Source organism: Typopeltis vanoorti, chromosome 12 (genome assembly GCF_054136105.1).
Source record: "Typopeltis vanoorti isolate ZY-2024b chromosome 12, IOZ_Tvanoo_1.0, whole genome shotgun sequence".
Classification (NCBI taxonomy): Eukaryota; Metazoa; Arthropoda; class Arachnida; order Uropygi; family Thelyphonidae; genus Typopeltis; species Typopeltis vanoorti.
Genome location: NC_143560.1, coordinates 51,942,878 through 51,965,671, shown reverse-complemented (window position 1 = coordinate 51,965,671; position 22,794 = coordinate 51,942,878). Strand labels below are relative to the sequence as shown.

Sequence of the window (22,794 nt, the reverse complement as noted above, 5' to 3'; positions counted from 1 at the left end):
TTGGTCAGCATTTAAACAATTGGGGATCCACTTTGCTGAGAGCTTCTGCATGCCCAGATGTTGGTGGATAACAACCTAACTTGTTCCTTGGATATCCCCAGTCTTTGCAATGTTTCTTGGCTGGTATTCATCTATCACTAAAGATCATGGCATGCACTGACTCGATGTTTTCAGGTGTGATCACTGTGGAAGGTCTTCCTCATTTAGGGGCAATTGTTGTCTCAGGATGCCCAATTTTAAACTTATCCACCCATCTGGCAACTGTTGGACATGCTGAAGCAGTCCCCTAAAGTCTAACACAAAGTTTGGTGAATCTCAGTTGCACACTTTTCTTGCAGCACAAAAAACCTCATGATGGCCTGCACCTATGACATGTCTTCTTATCTTATATCCTAAAAGAAAAAGAACAAATTATTACAATTTTATGAAACATGGGAGTTGAAGGGTTTTAAGATATTCTTTCTTGTGGTTATATCAATTGCTTTAATATAATATTTTTGTTCTAGATGTTTATCGGAACTTTACATCCCCCCTCCAATCAAAGAATGTCCCCATCCTGTCACTAGCCAACAAAGAGCAGCATATTCAAACTGAACATAACTTATTTTATTGTAAAATAATTTTAGATTATAGGGCAAGTTTTATATAGGGTAATTCTAGGATAAGTTTGTGGGACCCTAAGATGGCAGTCCTCCATCACCAAACTAGGCTGCAGATGGTCAGTAACCAACCCAATTGAATCTTTTCTTTCTCCCATGTCAGAAAATAAGTAACTGGACTCTCACTCTGGAAAGTGACTTGAACAAGTTAATGGATATGAGCAGAACCAATAATAGGCTTCCTGCCTATTATTGGTTCTATGCCCCAGAGGAAGGAGAGAATGATAATGCCTTTTATTCAGATTTACAAAAAATAAAATTAAAGGAAAGGAAAAAGAATGAAAATAAACGAGAATATCTGGAATGTTACTACATGGAATGTCAGGAGTATCCATCAAAAATATCAAGATCTAGACAAAAAGGTTCAAACAAAACAGATAACATCTATATTTACAGTGGAGTCAAAAAAGGAAGAAAGAGCAAAAGCATGAGAAATTATTTTTATTCACACATTACAAATACTGGAGCAAGAGAATTCTATACTAAGATTACAAATGAGTAGTGGCTTCCTGCCTATTATTGGTTCTATGCACCAGAGGAAGGAAGAGAGAATGATAACAATGCCTTTTATTCAGATTTATAAAAGATAAAATAAACCCAAATGATCATATATTAATAATGGGAGATTTCAATGCCAGAGTTGGGGAAACATTCCACTAGGTACAAATATAAGAACAAATGGTGAAACTATATGCAATAGAAATGGATACAAACTTGGAGAACAAGAAACCTAAAAAAGTATAATAGATTGTGTAATGGCTAAAAAAAAGGTGGCATACCTTTTGGCAACTCCTATAGGTAAAGATGACCTCGCTATTGCTTCTGCCTGGTATCTCCACCTCTGGGCCTGGCTCCCACTGAAGAGACCTCAATAAAGGTCGAAACTAGTCTGGGTAGTGGCCAATCCCTTTATGCATAATATTATACATATCTGCAAGGAGATGTGTTTTGCATTATGGGAGATACTGAGATAGGAGTGTTGTTAGCTTGGTCCACCTTTTGCTACAAGTTGCCCAGTGTTGTACTACCTTACCCCAGTAAGGTAGTACAACACCATATTCAGTCCTGAAGATATTTTCAGGTGCAAACTTTGTTTGCTCATGCTTGGATAAAGGATTAAACTAAATTTATTATTGTATAATGGCTAATATGATACTAGGCGGCTAGGTATTTAGAAGTGCAGAAATAGAATCTGATCATTATCTCTTATATAAGGAAAATTAAGAATACCCCAGGATGGTTTAAAATTAGCTAAATCAATGCTAAGAGAAATCTCCAGGTATTTTTTTAGAGTTCAACTCTTGGATGATAAGAGTATTAACTACCTTTAGCAAAGAATAAATTATTATGGGTATCTCCATAGAGTCAGTAGACTCATTGTGGGAGACCCAAACTATTAAAACAATATATCTCTTCTTGAATTCATTTACAGATGAACTCACAATTGAGTCAGGCAATGCATTCCACTCATTCACCACCCTCCCGGCAAAAAAAACCTTGTTTTCACAACCTTGTTAACTATACTTTTCCTTAATTTCCAGGGATCACCTCATGTTCTTATATCGCTATCACACAGCTGAAACATTTCCACTGCATCAATCTTATAAAAGCCTTTTAGTAATTTAAATGTTTCTATCATACCCCCTCTTCTCTCTGCCTATCAACCCACCTCTCAATCTATCAATTTAGGGAGCATTTTTTACATCACTCACCAACTTAGTCACTTTCCTCTGAACCCTCTCCACAACCTCCTCATCTCCAAGGAATCCAGGTGACCAGACCTGAGCACAGTAATCCAAATGTGGAAGTATCAACACTTTATAAAGGGGAATAATAACCTCTTTATCTCTGGATGTTAGTCTGTTCCTCAATAACTACGTAATCCTATGTAATCTTGGACACCTTAGCAATGTGTCCCCTGAACTTCATCTCCCTATCCACCAACACCCCTAAGTCCATAGCCTCATCAATTTTCTTGGAGTACCGTTCCATCAATGTAGTACACAGCTGGTAATCTTTTAATCCCAAAATGCATATCTTTACACTTTTCCACATTGAACTGACATCCATTACCTTTTTCCCATTTTGCCAGCTTATTTAAATCATCCTGCAAACTCTCAACATCAGTTTGATTTTTTATTGTGCTACCCAACTTTGCATCATCAGCAAACAACTGAATATCTCCCCTCAAGCCATTTCCTATATCGTTTATGTAAAAATTAAACAAAAGCCCAAGTACAGAGCCACACCACTGGTCACCTGCCTCATCCTGGACTCTGCTCCTCCATACACCGCCTTTTGGTATCTCTCACTGAGCCATTCTGCTATCAATATCACCAGTTTAGTATCCATCCCCATCTGCTCCAATTTGTGCAACAGTGTTCCATGGGGTATCCTGTCAAAAGCCTTAGCAGTAGCCATTACCTTTGACATTTGAGTTGGACATTCTATTATAAAAAGTTAATAAATTGCTAAGGCAGGATCGACCTTTAACAAAACCATGTTGGGCCCCTATAGAGTATCATATCCTGATCCACCCATTCTTGAATTTTGTTGGAAGTTTATTTTGCACTTGGTTAGGCTATAATAAATTTAGTTTAATCCTTTATCCAAGTGTAAACAAACAAAGTTTGCACCTGAAAATATCTTCAGGACCGAGGTAAGGTAGTGCAACATCAGGCAACTCCAAGCAAAGGTAGACCAAGCTCTCATTACTCCTTGTCTCAGTATCTCCCATAATGTAAAGCACATCTCCTTGTGGACATGTATACTGCTATGCATTAAGGGAAGGGCCACTACCCAAACCGGTTTCGACCTTTATTGAGTTGCCTGGTGTTGCAATACCTTACCTCAGACCTGAAGATATTTTCAGGTGCAAACTTTGTTTGCTTACACTTGGATAAAGGATTAAACTAAATTTATTATAGTCTAACCAAGTGCAAAATAAACTTCCAACATCTTTCTCTAAATCCAGAGTAATTCAATAATAAAGTGGTACACCTGTTGGCAACTCCTATAGGTAAATAGGACCTCTCCTATTGCTTCTGCTTTAGTATCTCCATGTTTGGGTCTGCCTCCCACTGAAGAGACCTCAATAAAGGTCGAAACCGGTCTGGGTAGTGGCCCTTCCCTAAATGCATAGCAGTATACATGTCCACAAGGAGATGTGCTTTGCATTATAGGAGATACTGAGACAAGGAGTGATGAGAACTTGGTCCACCTTTGCTTGGAGTTTCCAGGTGTTGCACTACCTTACCTCAGTCCTGAAGATATTTTAAGGTGCAAACTTTGTTTGCTTACACTTGGATAAAGGATTAAACTAAATTTATTATGTCTTGAATTTTGTCTTTAACCAACTTTTCCAATACTTTTACCACTCCCAAAATGGTGATTGGTCTGTAATTAACTACTGCAGTTTTAGAGCCACCTATATGCAAAGGAACTACTTTGCCTTCCTTCCACTCCCTAGGGACCATACGCAGGGTTCAAACTTAAGTTAAATAATCAAGTAAGAGGCATTGACAATTCCTTTGCACATTCATGTAACACCAGAGCTGATATATTCCATCTAAACCTACAGCATTGTTTGCGTTTAAATTTTGCAATATATGCTAAGTACCTCTGATTTCTTAACTTCAATTCTCACATTAGTTATTGCTATAGGTACAGAGATATCCTCACTTGGATGACAGACTTTTGAAAAGTGATCACTCAGTAACTCTACTATTACATCTGAATTGGTCACCTCAATACCATCAACACCAACTAAAGTTATCCTTCCGAAGTCATTCTTCCTTTTACTTGCCACATAGCAGAAAAACTCTTGATCTCCTTGGCTACGGTCTTCTCATAATCTGATTTAGCTTTTCTTACTATGCTGGTAAGCTTCCTAGCTTGAGCCTTGTACTGATCACCTTTGTCCTTGTAAATTCTCCATAACATTTTCTTTTTTTTGCAGATCAAGCTTGGTGATACTACCCAGATATTGACTTTCTGAGATACCCACTGATTTTATCTCATGCACTGCTAATATCTTTCTCCTGCAATATGTTCTGCCATGGGATTGCTGCAAGCTCACTCCAAAGCTTGTTATAATTGCCTAACCTGTTGTTCCATAGATATATATCCCTTCTTAAGACAGAGATCCACAAATTTTGCAACCAACCTCCCAAGTCAATACCAAAAGTTAATCTCACCAATTGGAGGTAACGAGGACACCTTACTTATGCATATATCCTCTGAACCAATGACCAGGTCCAACACTCTCACACCACGTGTCCCTTCATTTATGTGCTGTTTCAAATAATTATCTCCTAGAAGATGTATGAATTCCATTTCCTTTTTGCCATGTGGTATATCCTCCTTCCAATTGATATCACCATAATTAAAATTCCCCATAATAATCACTAACCCCACACTCGTTGCACTAATTTGCTGATGCATGAATTCAATATCACCCCCTGGCATATAGCAGCAACCAACTGTATATTTTTGGTTGCGTTGGTCACTATTTCACACCAGACTGCCTTAAATGAACTATCATTCACATGTCTATCATCTTGATATACTACTAATTTATTTGGTTGGAAAACTAGAGCAAATAAAATGATGATGATATGGATATAGAATGGAATAATTAAAAAAAATATTAATAAATGCAGCAACAGAAAGCCTTGGAATAAAAAAGTAAATAGAACAGGAGAAAAGGAATAAGAAATTGGGATGAAGACAAGAAGCATATAAACAATGGATAAACACAAAATCGCTAGAAACAGAAATTAATTATAATTACAAAAGAGCAACAGCAAAAAAAGCATGCTGGAAAAAAAGAGAGAAACATGGAATAATTCATAGCAAAATTGGAAAGAGATCTTATAGTGAAGAGGCCAAATACATACAAAATTCTAAGAAATGCGAACAAGGAGGTAAAAGAAAAAGTGAAACTTGAAATAAAGAAAAAAACGTGGCTGGACTTCTTTCAAAACTTATGGCAAGATAGTAATGCATCTAAAACTGATATAATGCTAACTATACAGTGGAAGAAATAACATTACAAGAAATCCAACAAGCAACATTTTGCACACAAAAAAAATCCAAGTCATTTCTTTGTCAGCTGCTCATATGTGGTTAAATCTGACACCAGTAGGAAAAAACAGCAAAACAGACTGTATGTACTAAATGTAAAATAATATACACTATATCATTAAAAATCATGTAACACTCCTCTAATTGCAGGAAAACGGATGTGGCCATACAATATTTAAATTTTGTAAACTAAAAGAATATTTCAGCAGTTTGACCAGAAGTCATTTTGATTTTGTATGTCAAACAATAAGTACATGTCAAAAGTTTTAGTAGTGTTTCACAGGGTAATGATCAGATGCCACTTGAGGAAATGCTTTTATGAGCTACTACATAACAATAAAAAATTTTCTAGTTCACAATTTGAAAAATATTGAAGAAATGGAAATCCACAAATCCCAGTAAGTGTTTTGCAGCACTGTGCATGATCTATTCTTGAGCGTCTTTAGGATATTTCTCATCTAACTGGGTTCCAAAGAAACACTTGATAGATTTACAAACTTCCTAAATAGTTCAAAATCACAAAATTCATTTCATGGTGGAAGCTGAACAAACAGGACAATTTTCTGGATGTTCTAATATTCAGTTTACTGATCAAACTTTAAAGTATTTAAATGCCACTTCACACCATTATACTACAAAGAAGATAGGTGTCTAAAGTCACTCAAGGACAGAGCACACACAATATTTTGTGACAACAATGAAAGGGAAAAGGAAATGAAGAATTATAAACATGTTAACACAAGAATATTTTAATGTTTGCTAAATATTTAAGTCTGAAACTAACAGACTATCCTCAGTGGCTTGATAGGAACAGTTTTTACAAGGTGGAATACAAAAATTGATCCTTCAAAAGTAGAATGAGCTGTGTGATGTTACATTGCTAAGCATTAAAGAGAGGTAAATTTCATCAGAGTGATGAATAAATTATAGATATTAATTCACAGTTTCATATAACAATCTTAATTTATAAATTCAATTAAAGATAACATCAGACTAATGTAAGAATTAAAGGTCTCAATTAATTTTTTTTTTTTTTAGTGTGTTATCCGGATTAAACTTTCCCATAGTTTTGACAAGGATATACAGTCATTTCGATTCAAGTTAGGGCAGAGAAGTAAGGCCTCAGCTTTATGACATCTTTGAATAGGCGTTTGAATTTATAGTGACATAGAAGTTGCTTCTATGCTACTCAAAGCCAAGCTTCCTACTTCCAACATATCTCTTTCTGAAAAGAAAGTGCTACATTCCTTAGGAAACAACAGTCACCTTGTTATCACTAAAGCAGACAAAGGAAAAGCGACAGTAATTATGGATTCTTCAAATTACAGAAGAAAAATTTCTCTTTTACTTCGAGATCACTCAACATACCAAGAACATGATCATGAACCCACCAACAGGCAACTGAAGAAATTAAATATTCCCTTCTAGATGAGGTGATAAGTTTAGATGCAGACACGATAGAACGGTTAAAAACACATTTTGCAAGACCTCCTAGATTTTATGGTCTACCTAAAATTCACAAGACAGACATTCCTCTCCGTCCTATAGTTGACTGTATTGATTCACCTACTTATCGCATAGCCAAATATTTAGTGAAATTATTGAAATCGCATATAGGCAAATCACGCCCTTTTTTTGAAAAACACTTCGGATTTCTTAAATAAATTAAAAATATTTCATCACAACTTACTGATCTTATGGTGACCTTTGATGTAGAATCTCTATATACTAATGTACCTCTCAAAGAGACTTTACATTTACTTGCTGATATCTTCCACACGATATCGTAAAATTATTCGATTTCGAGATGCACTCTGGATATTTCTTGTCTCAAAATAAATTTTACAACCAAGTGGAAGGAACTGCCATGAGAAGTCCACTTTCACCTGCTTTAGCCAACTTTTATTTGGAACATCTAGAAGACGTCCTGTTTTCATCTATATTCCTTCAACCAACCTTTTGGGTGAGATATATAGATGACATCTTTTCAGTGTGTAGCCTCACAACAGAGATTCCTTACCTTCCTTTTTAGCCAAAATCAATTCCTTACATCCTCGTATTAAGTTTACCATGGAGATTGAAAAAGACAAGTTATCCTTTTTAGACATCCTCCTCATCCACTCACCTTCAAGTATTCCGACAACAACAGTTTACAGAAAACCCACTTTTACTGGACATTACATTCTCAAACAATCTGCCCATCATCCTTATCAAAAAACAGGAATCATAAAATGTTTAATTCGACGAGCTAGAACTAATTGCTCAACTCCCCATGAATTACAGAAAGAACTTTCAACTATCAAACATCACATGAAATTAAATGGCTTCTCTGAAAAAACTACACAACATCTGTTCAATTCCTACAATCCAATCCAGAACAACAAAGAATCAATACGTTGAGTTCCAATTCCATATATTTCTGGGTCAGAACCAATTTCAAGAATTCTGAAGAAATATGATTTCATAGCCACTTATATCCTTATTAACAAAATATCCAGCTATTTCCCCTCTTCTAAAGATAAACACTCAACTATGTCTCTGCCTGGTGTATATATATATCAAGTTCCTTGTAACTGCAATCTGTCATACTTTGGACAAACCAGACCCTCTATAGAAAAAGAATACAAGAAAATCAATCATACATTCTTCACTACAAATCCGATAAGTCTGGATTGGCACAGCACGAGATAGAGACAAGCCACAGCATTCTCTGGTCCGAGACTTGCATTCTACACAGATGTAGCTATAAATTCGAACGCTATTCAAAGAGAATGCTGAGGCCTTACTTCAATGCAAGGCCTCAGCAAAAGAAAAAAAAAAAATTTAAAAAAAAATTTTTTAATTGAGACCTTTAATTCTTACATTAGTCTAATGTTATCTTTAATTGAATTTATAAATTAAGATTGTTATATGAAACTGTGAATTAATACCTATAATTTATTAGTCACTGATGAAATTTACCTCTCTTTAATGCTTAGTAATGTAACATCACACGGCTCGTTCTACTTTTGAATGATCAATTGTTTGTATTCCACATTGTAAAAACTGTTCCTATCAAGCCACTGAGGATAGTCTGTTAGTTTCAGACTTAAATATTTGGCAAACATTAAAATATTCTTGTGTTAATGCATTTATAATTCTTAATTTTAATATCATAAGCGGCTCTCAAGAATAGGAAAAGGAAATGGATTACTTCAGAGAAGTACTCCTAAAGAATGGCTATCATCTGAAAACTATCAGTAGCATTTTAGAAAGGCCATCACATTTCAATAAATATACAAAAAACATGCAGATTACAAAGGTGCTGTCTTACAACTGCTTTTTACAACTTTTAAGTTGTAAAAAGTTGCCTTCACACCAATGACAAGAAAAGTCTCCATGATGCTGAGGTCACCAAAACAGCTTCATTCACCACTTAAGAGACAATATGCAGATAAATTTTCTGCATGTCAGGCAGACAGGAGCATCAGAGAAATTTACATGAAAGTGCATATTAAAGACATGGAAGATCGTGGCTTAGAATATCCTACTACCAATGAAAGACAGGTACTTTGGTAATGCAGAAGAATGCTATAACAGCAATGTGCATAAATTCAAAGAAGCCTCTAAAACAATACATTGTCAATACAGTGCAATGAAAATCAAGGTTTTATTTCAAACCAACTTTGGACATCATATATTAAAGACCTAAAAATCTATGAACTAGGTAATGATGGACACTACACAGCACAGCTTAATAATGAGCAACATGTTTGATATCTCAACACAATATTCACAATCGGTTTAACAATTATTCCAGTTCATACATTCATAATGAGAATATGTGGAGACACAATACACACATTAGAATAATCACTTTACTTAACATTAAGCAAGTAAAAATTGACGTTTCAACCTCTGTATTGAGGTCATCATCAGGAAAATATATGTACAAGCTACATGCCGCTGCACTATACAAAAGTAAAATGAATCTAAATGTTTGTTAATCAGTTATCCTAACCTGACCTCTGGTGAGGGGAAAAAAAAATGGAACTACATTAAACAATTTCTACAGCCCTTTTCTTCTTCCGGGATTGTTCTAGTTGCTATATGGGTCTTCCACATTCTTAGAATAATTAATCCATTTTTGTTCAGATTTGGATGATGTTTCAGCATTTCACAAGCTTCTTTGAATTTTCTTTCAAACCAGGTTCTGGTGCGATGTAGGGACTTAGTGCATTTCCAGTCAATAATGTGGCATATTTGGAGTGTGTAGTCTGATAGGCCTGTTTTACCATAGTGGGGTAAAACAGGCCTATCAGACTATACATGGGTATTTAATGTAGCGTTTGTATTTATCTTTTCTGATTGGGATTGTGCATCCTGTTTCCCCTATGTAAGGTAGGTTACAGATACATTGAATTTTGTAAATCCCTAGGTGGGCAAGGCATGGAAGAGGATCTTTGGAGGAGCTAAGTAAATTTCTTAATTTTTCCGGGGGTTTAAAGGTTGTCTTGATGTTGTATGTAGAGTATGGCTATGGCATTCTTGTAATCTTTTTTTGCTTTTAATGGCATTTTTATAGAGGATCTTGTGAACTATTTATTTTATTGTAGCCATTACAAATGTTTGGCTACTGACTTCAAATTCTTGGTTGAGCTTGTCACCACCAGAGGTCAGACTAGAATAAATGATTAACAAATATTTAGATTCATTTTACTTTTGTATAGTGCAGCATATAGCTCATGTCTTGTACATATGTATGTTTTCCTGATGATGATGATCTCAATACAGAGGTCGAAACGTCGATTATTACTTGCTTAATGTTAAGTAAAGTAATTATTCTAACACATGTTGTGGCACAATAAATTCTTCACTATGAATACTGACCACTGTGTAACCTTAAAGAAAGAAGTATTCCAGTTTATGTTTTAGGATTTTTCAAACAGGGCATAGGAAAGTGGCTGAAACAATATTTCTGTCTTTTTTCTTCATGGTTCATACTGGAATCATGAACCTTTTCCTTTTATTTAAATTTATTAGTAGTAGTATTACTTTTTTTTTCAGAGATGCAAACATAAGTTATGAAAGTAACAAAAAAGCAGCTTACCCTAACAAATTCTTGAAAATTAAGGCACCTTTCTCTTACTGATGCACATAAGTTATCTAAATAAGATATGATAAGCTGACAGTGAACACCATATGTAGTAGCTATGGCAATACATATTATGTCATTCCATGCAAGGGTAAACAACATAAAAGCTACTAGAGCAATTCTGGAATGTTGATCCAAACTAAAGAAGAAAAAATCCTACAATTAATTTCAATTCTAAACACAGACATATACACAGAAATTTTTTATTTATTTATTTTTTTATATCAACTCCATACATGAGAAGTTGCAAAACCCATAGCATATTGGGTAAACAGACAAACTATACCTGCAAGGAACAGCATGGGTTTACTAAAGAAAGGTCATGTTTTAGCAATTTCCTCATATTTTATAATAACGTTACAGCTGAGTTGGATAAAGGGAATAGATACACTATGATAATGTTGGATTTTGATAAGGTATTTGATAGGATACAACATCAATGGCTGTTCCATAAGCTGGAGAATATTGAATTGGAATATAAACTCTTGACTAGGATAAGTGGCTGGTTGACAGACATATATCAAAATAGTGGTATCTGGTGGGCATGCATCTGCCAGATTTAAGGTGACTAGTGGTGCACCTCACACACATTTACAGATGTTAAATTGTGAATGAAGCTATGTTATGTAATTTATTATTTTCATTCACATTTAACATTGCCTATTTAAATATTAATCATGGTTTATATAAAATTGTTTATTATTCCTTAATTAAGAATTACTAATTAAATATTTACTGAAAACCTGACATGCTATTAATTTATAAAATAATAATATGTATAGAATTTTGTATAACTAAATATATGTGGTGTAACGTAAAGTGTTAATTTATATTTAACTGTATACGTAATCAAAAAGTTAAAGAAGTAGCTTAAATATTCTGTTGTTCTTATTTGTCAAATATTTAATGTTATGTAATCATTCATGTAAGAGTAGTAACAGAGCATACATTACATTAGCGAAATGTTTACGTTTAGTCTGTTGTCATGGAGACGCACGCGTAAACAACCACGAATGAAGAGAGCGTGGCGTTCGAACGTAAGGTGGGAGTGAAGGTCATATATGAAGAAAGAGGAGAGGATTATTAATTAGAGAGAAGAGAGAGTTTTGCAGAGCCTGAAGGAAAGTAGGATATAAGCAAGGAAGTGAAAGAAAATTATAAGTTCTCTAGGGCAGAAATTCATGAGAATAGTGTTGAGAAGTGAGCCAAAACATAGTGAATCATATACTTAGCTGCAAGTGAAATAAGCTGTGGTTATAGAGGAAAATTGATGTCGTAATCGGATAAATAAAGAACTGGACATTCAATGAAAAATTCTGATTAGTTCCAGTTAGTCTAGGATTACGTCTTAATTCTGTGTTGCCCTGAGAAGAATATAATGAATTTATCTAGTTTCAGAAAAGTAAACAAGGAAAGATATCAGTGCCTTATTGATGTGTTTTTTTTAGAATAGTGAAGCGCAGTTAACAAAAGTTCAGTTAAAGCGTAGAAGAATTTTATTATGTGTGTTCCGCTAATGTAAATAAGTTAATTCATAAGTGTACTCGCAATAACTTGATGTATTGAAGATTTTATCTGGTAAGAGTAGTTGTATATGTTTGTCTATTCTAGCATTAACTGTAATAGATCTCCGATGCTCAAAGTCCGGAATAAGCTTGCTTGGAATATTGTCTACCTAGATTAGTGCCTGCTGTGAACTTAAGCATTGAACTGACAGATTTGTAGAGACTGACTGATTGTGAAGTTTGTTATTTTAATCTGAGTTAAGAAAATATGTGTTTTTGAAGTTGCAAATTGTTTTTGAGAATTTAGAACATCGAACTGGAATGAGAGACTTAGCGAGTTGTATTGAGTTTATTGTATTGTTTCATTTAAAAGTAGAATTATTGTACTTGTTATATATCATATATTAAATGTTTTATTTTGTTAATCTAAATATTGTGTTTGCCTGAATTCCTTATTATTGCACCGTTCATAAAAAATTCGAATCTAGCGGGTGCCCCAAATAGAATAATAGTTAATTCGGCCAGAGTAAATGAGAAGACTGCTAGCTAATTAAAGATTGATCTTACTATTTATATAGACTAATCTAAGATAGGGTGGCGCAGTATAAATATAAATTTCCCTATTTTTGGATCGGTGATCAATTTGCGATTAAGTATTATATTGATAAGAGTGACTTGAACCAAGATGGCGGATTTAGAACATAATATGAAAATAGAACGTCGCGACAAATGGCGCAGTCGACAGGATGTGATTTAATCGATAAGAATTGAATTTAACAACTATAAGTTAAGAAATTGAGTTTAGTTTTAGTGATAACAATCATAGAAATGCTCCCTGAAATTTTAGAAAGTGAATTAAATAAATCACAGTGAACTGGTTATAATCTGGAGTCAGGCAAAGATAAAAGTTTATTTTAAAGTAGAAAGATTGTATTAATAGAATTAGTAATTTATTAATCACTATGGCTGTCACATCAAGCTCTGAAATGAATGACAGTGAATTCTTTCGTACGGTAAACCCGCAACAGGTTTTTCCCCAATATTCAGGTGAAGAATCAGATGATGTACTATTTTTCTTTACCTATGTTGAAAAGCTTAGAGAAATTGCAGGTTGGACTGATTTTCAACTGCTAGTTCTGATTAGAAGTAAATTGGTAGGTAAAGCAAAGACATTTTTGCATTCATCTCCAATACTTCGAGAAACCTTAGAATACAAGAAGTTTAAGGATGAACTAATTACTAAGTTTTCCCATACTAGGTGCTACGTTAAAACCCTTACAGAACTCCACAAGTGCATGCAAGATGACAAGGAAGATGTGACTAATTATTATAACAGATTGATGAACATTGCTAGATCTACGAGGGTGTCCCCTACAGAAAGGCCTCACTTAAATTGGATTGTCTTTCAACAATTTCGACTGGGACTGCATAAAAATTTAAGAGAGGTTATTTACAAAAAAAGGGCTGTCAATTTAGAAGCATGTTACAGTCTGGCCAAGCAAAGAGAAAATATTGGAAGAAATGCAACAAATATGCTCCATAAGACAATCACTCACTCAAGATTGTAATGATCAAGTTACACCTTCACCAATTCTTGAATGTCTTTCAAACTGTAAAAAAGGGAAAGAAATTAAGAATGAGGAAGTCAATGAAGATAACTCTATCACCTTAACTAACAAACCAGATTCACTAGACTACGATTTCCATAGAATGCAAAGTGTAACGATGGCCAAGGAGAATGGCAAATTGCCTTTAACCCTTGTACAAGGTCTGATTGGAAAAATTCCGTGCAATATTCTGTTAGATACTGGAGCCCATATATCAGTTATTTCTAACTCTATGGTGAATAAACTTGTTGATGACTTTTCTGATAACATCACCCTGATTCAGAGACCAGTAAAAATCACAGGAGTTGCTAAAATTGAACTGATTGCTACAAGAAAATTAAATGCTGAAATTTCCATACCTTGTTTTCCAGTAAAGTTTTCACATGATCTCATTATCCTTCCTGAAGTTGCTGACACAAATGACCAAATCATACTAGGACTAGATTTCCTAGAGAAAAATAAATTCATGTGTGACTTTGCCTCTGAAACCATCTCCTTGTGTGGCGTGAGTCATAAGTCAATATACAATGAAGACAATGAAAGGAAACTATGTGACAAGATGGAGATTGAGACCTTAAACCTTGAAGACGGATTGAGTGATAAGAAAAGAAAATTATTGCACGAAGCTCTTAATTTAACAGAATCAAAAACTGATAGAGCAGAAATAAAGAATTTCATTCTATTAATCTTTCAAAAATACCCTCAAACGTTCACTGAAGATATTAGCTCATTGACTTGTACAAACAAGGTAGAGCATTCCATTGAGATCACTTCAGACACGCCTATCTATACTAAGCAGTACAAAACCCCTCTTAAATATCTAGATAGACTTCAGATCCTTCTGAATGATTATGAGAAGGCTGGGATCATAGAAAAATCTAATTCCAGATGGAATAGTCCCTTTTTATTAGTAGAAAAGCCTGATGGAAGTCTCAGATTTATATTAGATCTGCGTGAGATTAATAAGGTCACTAAGCCCATTGACTTTCCTCTATGTAACATAGAAGAGCTCCTGGCTAGTCTAGAAGGAGCAAAATATTTCTCAAAACTAGACTTAAACTCTGGCTATTTCCAGATACCTCTTAGAAAACAGGACAGACAGTTTTTTGCCTTTACCACTCGATGGCAAAAATACCAACTCTGTCGACTTCCTCAGGGGGCCAGAAATTCAGCTATGAGTTTCCAATGTCTGATGAACACTGTACTCTCAGACATGTTAGGAAAGGGAGTCATATGTTTCCAAGATGACCTATTAATTTACACCCCAGATTTAACATCACATGAAGAAATTTTAGATAATGTGTTAAATAGATTAAATTTGTCACGTCTATCATTGAAGTGCTCAAAATGTAAATTCTTCATGAGAAAGGTTGAATACCTAGGACATGTTGTCAGTGAGGCTGGAATAATCCCTACTCAAGAAAACATCTCTGCCATTCTAAGAGCTAAAATACCCACCTCCGTGAGACAAGTACGAAGGTACTTAGGAATGGTAAACTTCTATAGAAAATTTATTCCAAATTGTTCTCAAATAATGGAGCCCATAATTAAGTTGACTAAAAAGGGAGAAAAGTTCGTATGGGGAAAGGAACAAGAGTCTGCCCATAAATCTTTAAATTTAGCATTAACTAGATCTCCTGTTCTCACTCATCCCACTCTTGGAGAACCCTTCTATCTTGCAGCAGATGCCTCGAATGATACTATTGCAGCTGTGATAGAACAGAAAAAGAGAGAAGAAATTAGACCCATTGCTTTTCTAAGTAGAAAACTATCTGCATCAGAAAAAAATTACTCAGTTATTGAAAAGGAAGCACTAGCTATTGTACATGCCTTAAGGAAATTCAGATACATGTTACTAGGACAAGAAATTTTTCTAAGATCAGACCATAAACCCCTAACCTTTTTATCCACGATGAAAGATAAAAACCAAAGGATTATTCGATGGGCATTAGAATTACAAGAATTCCAAATACAGATATGTTATATTCCTGGAAAACTCAATGTAGTTGCTGACTACTTATCCAGAGCCCTAGATGATAAAGTAGATGAGGATATCAGTGCAGAAGAAAAGATAGTGAACTTGATAGCTGAAGAAAATGAGGGACAAGAAAACATAAGGAAACCCCCACACCTTCAGAATTGGACCAAATTCTCCATTATAGAAGCACAAAAGTTGGATCCTACATGGGGAGAAATATATCGACGAATCAAAAATGGGGAAGGAGTCTTGGAGGAACACACGTTTTTGCAGTCCTTATATTTGGATGAAGATGGCCTCCTGATGGCAAAACATGATGTCACCGGAAATTGGAAAAACAAAATAGTAGTTCCTACTGTCATGGTACCGTGGGTGTTATATACCTTTCATGATGCTGATCTAGCAGGACACCAAGGGTTTTTCCGGACATGGGGGAGAATTAGAAATAGATATGTGTGGAAGGGAATGAGACGAGATGTTGAAAGTTATGTGTTTTCATGTCATCTATGTCAAAGGAAATCAAATTATGGAGGAAAGGCTCCTCTTCAACCTTTCCCTATTCCTACTCGCCCTTTTCAAGCTTTGGCCATGGACATTATAGGTCCACTCCCTACTACCTCTAAAGGAAACAAGTATATACTTGTTGTAATAGATATGTTCTCTAGGTTTCCTGAAGCCACAGCAATGAAGAATCAAACTGCGCAAACCGTAGCTGACAAGTTGTTTAAGATGATCATTTCAAGATATGGAACCCCCCAAACACTTCTCACTGATCAAGGTTCAAACTTTACAGCTGAAGTTATGCTTCAATTATGCAAGTTACTGAAGATAAAAAAGCTTTTCACTACTCCTTATCACCCCCCAAGGAAATGGAATGTGTGAAAGGATGAATCGTACGCTGAAACAAACCCTATCCAAACTTGCTAATAATCACTTGTATAATTGGGATAAGTTCCTTCCACACACCCTTTTTGCCTGTAGGACAGCCCTGCATGCTGCCATAAAAGAAACCCCTGCTGTAGTTTTATATGGTTTTGAACCACTGTTTCCCAGTGACTTCAAGAACACGCATGCAAACTCAGGATTCCCAGACATTGATCAGTATCTTAACAATATGATCTCTGAAAACAAAATTGCATATGATCTAGTAGCAGAAGCCAGTCAAAACAGCTCACAAAAGGCTAGAGCGTATGTTAATAGACTAAGAACCTATAAGGAATTAAAACCTGGAAGCTTAGTACTTTTGCGACAAGATCATAGTAACAAGAGAACAGGAAAGTTTGGAAAATGTGCAATAGGACCTTATGAAGTTGTTGAAAAGACATCTCCTGTTAACTTTCGAATAAGAGAATCTACAGGAATGAAAAGAACTTTAGTTGTCCACTCAGACCGACTGAAATTGTACAAGAAGAGACCTGACAAATTAGTCTGCCTAGGAGATTCTCTAGAAGCAATATTGGGAAGGGAAAGGAATTACCATAGAAGAACTAATCACAGACGGAACACAAATATTACAAAACAGCCAAAACACAGTGATGCTAATACAGAGCATGAATTGAATTTGGAAGAGACGATCCCATACTACAGACATAAAAGACACGCGGAAATTGTTAATGACAGTAATAAGAAACTTAATGAGCAACAGATTATGAATAAATGCACAAATCATGATAAGGAACCAAATTTCATTCAAACTAGGTATTACTTGAGAAATAGAAAAGGAAATATGTAATCCAGTTTTTTTTTTTTGTTTAAAGGAGCCTAGTGTCAGAAGAAAAATTTTTCTTATAATAAAAATTTTTCAAAGAAAAGGTGAGCCTATGTTAAATTGTGAATGAAGCTATGTTATGTAATTTATTATTTTCATTCACATTTAACATTGCCTATTTAAATATTAATCATGGTTTATATAAAATTGTTTATTATTCCTTAATTAAGAATTACTAATTAAATATTTACTGAAAACCTGACATGCTATTAATTTATAAAATAATAATATGTATAGAATTTTGTATAACTAAATATATGTGGTGTAACGTAAAGTGTTAATTTATATTTAACTGTATACGTAATCAAAAAGTTAAAGAAGTAGCTTAAATATTCTGTTGTTCTTATTTGTCAAATATTTAATGTTATGTAATCATTCATGTAAGAGTAGTAACAGAGCATACATTACATTAGCGAAATGTTTACGTTTAGTCTGTTGTCATGGAGACGCACGCGTAAACAACCACGAATGAAGAGAGCGTGGCGTTCGAACGTAAGGTGGGAGTGAAGGTCATATATGAAGAAAGAGGAGAGGATTATTAATTAGAGAGAAGAGAGAGTTTTGCGGAGCCTGAAGGAAAGTAGGATATAAGCAAGGAAGTGAAAGAAAATTATAAGTTCTCTAGGGCAGAAATTCATGAGAATAGTGTTGAGAAGTGAGCCAAAACATAGTGAATCATATACTTAGCTGCAAGTGAAATAAGCTGTGGTTATAGAGGAAAATTGATGTCGTAATCGGATAAATAAAGAACTGGACATTCAATGAAAAATTCTGATTAGTTCCAGTTAGTCTAGGATTACGTCTTAATTCTGTGTTGCCCTGAGAAGAATATAATGAATTTATCTAGTTTCAGAAAAGTAAACAAGGAAAGATATCAGTGCCTTATTGATGTGTTTTTTTTAGAATAGTGAAGCGCAGTTAACAAAAGTTCAGTTAAAGCGTAGAAGAATTTTATTATGTGTGTTCCGCTAATGTAAATAAGTTAATTCATAAGTGTACTCGCAATAACTTGATGTATTGAAGATTTTATCTGGTAAGAGTAGTTGTATATGTTTGTCTATTCTAGCATTAACTGTAATAGATCTCCGATGCTCAAAGTCCGGAATAAGCTTGCTTGGAATATTGTCTACCTAGATTAGTGCCTGCTGTGAACTTAAGCATTGAACTGACAGATTTGTAGAGACTGACTGATTGTGAAGTTTGTTATTTTAATCTGAGTTAAGAAAATATGTGTTTTTGAAGTTGCAAATTGTTTTTGAGAATTTAGAACATCGAACTGGAATGAGAGACTTAGCGAGTTGTATTGAGTTTATTGTATTGTTTCATTTAAAAGTAGAATTATTGTACTTGTTATATATCATATATTAAATGTTTTATTTTGTTAATCTAAATATTGTGTTTGCCTGAATTCGTTATTATTGCACCGTTCATAAAAAATTCGAATCTAGCGGGTGCCCCAAATAGAATAATAGTTAATTCGGCCAGAGTAAATGAGAAGACTGCTAGCTAATTAAAGATTGATCTTACTATTTATATAGACTAATCTAAGATAGGGTGGCGCAGTATAAATATAAATTTCCCTATTTTTGGATCGGTGATCAATTTGCGATTAAGTATTATATTGATAAGAGTGACTTGAACCAAGATGGCGGATTTAGAACATAATATGAAAATAGAACGTCGCGACACAGACATAGGACACTCCGGGAGGCATAGGGCTAACCACCTTATCCTTGAGTTACATTTGCAAAGTCCAAGAATAATTGGAAGGCTAAGTGCCTGTTAGGACCACTGATGATGATGATGAGTGGTGTACCTCAGGGTTCAGTCTTTGGGCCATTGTTGTTTGATCTATAATTTAATGACATTAGGGAGGGTCTAACAGAAGATACGAAATTGGTGATGATGCAAAGATAGGCAGGACAATCGGGATGCTACTTATATACAGCAATTACAGGATGATTTGAATAGGCTGGATATTTGGGCTAAGATATAGAAGAGGCAAGGAATAAGAAAAGTCTCATTGACTATGTTATTGTTGGTAGTGATGTTTTCTCCCTGGTGCAGGACACCACAGTGTACAGAGGATTTGAAATTGGAAGTGATCACTATTTAGTCTTGAGCAGGATAAAATTGAATTTCATATTGAAAAGAATCACATGTAAGAAAGTTTTAAAGTGAATAAAAGTTGAGCAGCTCTCAGATGTGAACTGTAGACTAAAATACACAAAGATTATTGAAGAAAAAATGAAAGAGTTTGAGAACAGGAATGAAACCTTAGAGATTCAGTGGCAAACTCTGAAGAAAATGATTGATTCAGCCAGAGAGGCATGTGGTGAGGTTGTCTGCGAGGATAAAAAAATCAGAACTCCATGGTGGACACAGGAAGTTAGAGAGGCAGTGAAGGAAAAGAAGAAAGCATATCAAAAGTTCCTGTCAAATAAGTCAGCTTGTGCTCTTAGAAAACACAGAGACAAATGCAAGAATGCTAAACACTGTGTAAAACTAGCTAAACAAAAGTCATGGGAGAAATTTGGCAAGAATATAGAAAATAAATATCAAGAAGGTGGCAAAATATTCTGGAGGTTGTTGAAGAAGCTTAGGAATGGAGGAAAGAGTGCTGTAAACGGAGTTAGAGATGATAAAGGTGACATAAAAACGGGAGAAAAAGATATCCTTGAAGTATGGAGTAATTACTTTGAAAAACTGCTAAATGAAACAAGCAGTGATGACAGCGCAGTGGTAAAAAACACTGACCAGGCATGCAGTCAGGAATACATATCCATTCCTGAAGTAGAAAAAGCCATCAAAGCTTGAAACGTGGAAAGGCAGCAGGAGTAGATGATATTTGACCAGAAATGCTGAGGTATGGTGGTATAAGAGTCTTACAGTGGCTGCACTGCATAGTTCAGAAAGCCTGGACAGAGGGACGAATTCCCGATAATTGGAGTAGAGCTCTCATGGTACCCATATATAAAAAGGGAAATAAAACTGAATGTGAGAATTACAGAGGTATTTCCCTACTGAGTGTTCCTGGCAAGATCTATGCAAATATACTTGAGAAACGGTTGAGAAGAATTGTGGAAGAAAAGCTTGGTGAAGAACAAGCTGGATTCAGGCCAAATAGAGGCTGTCAGGATCAGATCTTCACTTTATGACAAATAGTCAAGAAAGCATGGGAATATAACAAAGATCTGTATTTAAGTTTGGTAGACCTGCAAAAGGCATATGAAAAGGTGCCAAGAGTTCTCTCTTCAAAATTCTGCAGTTGTATGGTATCAATGGGGCATTATATCAAGCAATACTTAGTCTTTATTTGAGTTGTAAGTCAGCAGTTAGAATTGAAGGAAGTACAGGAAGATGGTTTAATGTTAAATCTGGTATGAGACAAGGATGTACATTATCCCCTCTGTTATTCATTATCTATATGGATCACATTATGAAGGAAAGTGGTATTAAACATGATATCAGAATCGGAGATGTTAATGTCAGCTCTTTGCTTTATGCGGATGATGTTATACTTCTAAATAAATCCGCTACATGTCTGCAAGATTCTCTGACTAAATTGAATAACTGTTGTAATAGATATGGAATGAAGGTCAGCAATAAAAAGACAAAGACGATGAAAATAGGCAGAATCATTGAAAATGTCAACTATGTTGTGAATGGAGAACCTGCGGAACAAGTGAAACATTCCAGCTACTTATGCACAATTTTTACTGAAGATGGTAAATTAAATATAGAAATAGACAACAGAATCAGCAAAGCTGGTATGGTGGGAAGTCAATTGAATAAATTCATATGGAATAAGAGAGAAATTAGTCGCAACACTAAATGAGCTGTATACAAGACAGTGTTCAAACCAGTTTTATCTTATGGATCTGAGAGCTGGGTCAGAAGTAAAACACTTGACCAAAACTAGAGACCGCAGATATGAGAGTCCTGAGAAAGATTACAGGCATGAACAGATGGCATCAATGGCAATATCATATTAAAAACGAGGATATTAGAAAAGAACTTGACATTGTCAACATCCAGGAATGTGTTAGCAGAGCTAATCTCAGGTGGTATGGTCACTTAAATAGAATGGGTGAAGAAAGATTAGCAAAACAAGTGTTCTCTGCCAGGTTGGCAGCAAAACAACCCAGAGGAAGACCAAGATATAGGTGGATTGATACGGTACAAAGTGCCTTAGATGATAGAAATATAAGATCTGATAAGGTTGGAGTCTTGACAAGTAACAGACTGATTTGGAGGAAAATTGTAGATAGGAAGTTAGTAATGATGTAATTTTTTTCATGTAGTACTATCACATCCTGTACACCCCTTGAAAGTACATGGCAGGAATTTGATGATGATGATGATGGATATTTGGGCAATGAAAATGGCTATCAGTTTAATGTTAGTAAGTGACTTTGGCAAGATGACATTTCCAGTGGAAGATTATATTAGCAGGTTTATGCTAAAGAAACTGATGAGGCTAGGGATCATGGCATAAGGGTAGTAAGCATGTTGCCTAGGTATGACTGTTGTGAGATGAGGCAGAGAGCAAGGATTATGAATGGTATGTTGGCTGAAATGTGTGAGGAGAGAGGAGTACAATTTGTTAATGTGTGGAATGAGTTTGAAAGATGAAGTGAACTGTATGGGAGCGATATGCTGCATTTGAGTGATTATGGTGTGAGTCACTTGGAGAGATTGTTGCTGGAAGGTATAGATCATGAGTAGATCATCAGTGAGTATAGATCATGAATCAGATCAAGTGGGAAGTAGTAATGTGGAAGATCAGGAGATTTTGAAGAGGTGGTTATGAATGAGAAAGTAAGTGGTATGAGTATGGAAAATGAGAGAATGGGATCTTCAAGATGAACAGGGAAAAGGGGGAGGCTCAGGGTTGACAGGGATACACAGCGTGAGAAAGGTGGATGCTCCAAGAGGATGTAAGAGCATATGTAGACAGGAAAGGAATGGGATGATCTGGATTCAAGAGGAAACAGTTGGAATTGAAGAGGGTTCTAAAATGAACAAGCAGAAAGGGAAATGACCCCAGTCAAGCAT

The 22,794-nt window shown here is 35.2% G+C and overlaps 1 protein-coding gene across 3 annotated transcripts in view; it reads right to left on the bottom strand.

Moving 5' to 3' along the window:
- Positions 1–22,794, bottom strand: part of GrlHz (Gustatory receptor-like Holozoa) — a 253,757-nt gene that overhangs the window by 35,760 nt on the left and 195,203 nt on the right. For all 3 annotated transcript variants that reach the window (XM_090401540.1, XM_090401539.1, XM_090401538.1), the window contains exon 8: positions 10,834–11,017. In XM_090401540.1, the coding sequence (XP_090257666.1) occupies positions 10,834–11,017 (184 nt within the window). The remainder of the gene's footprint in view (positions 1–10,833; positions 11,018–22,794) is intronic.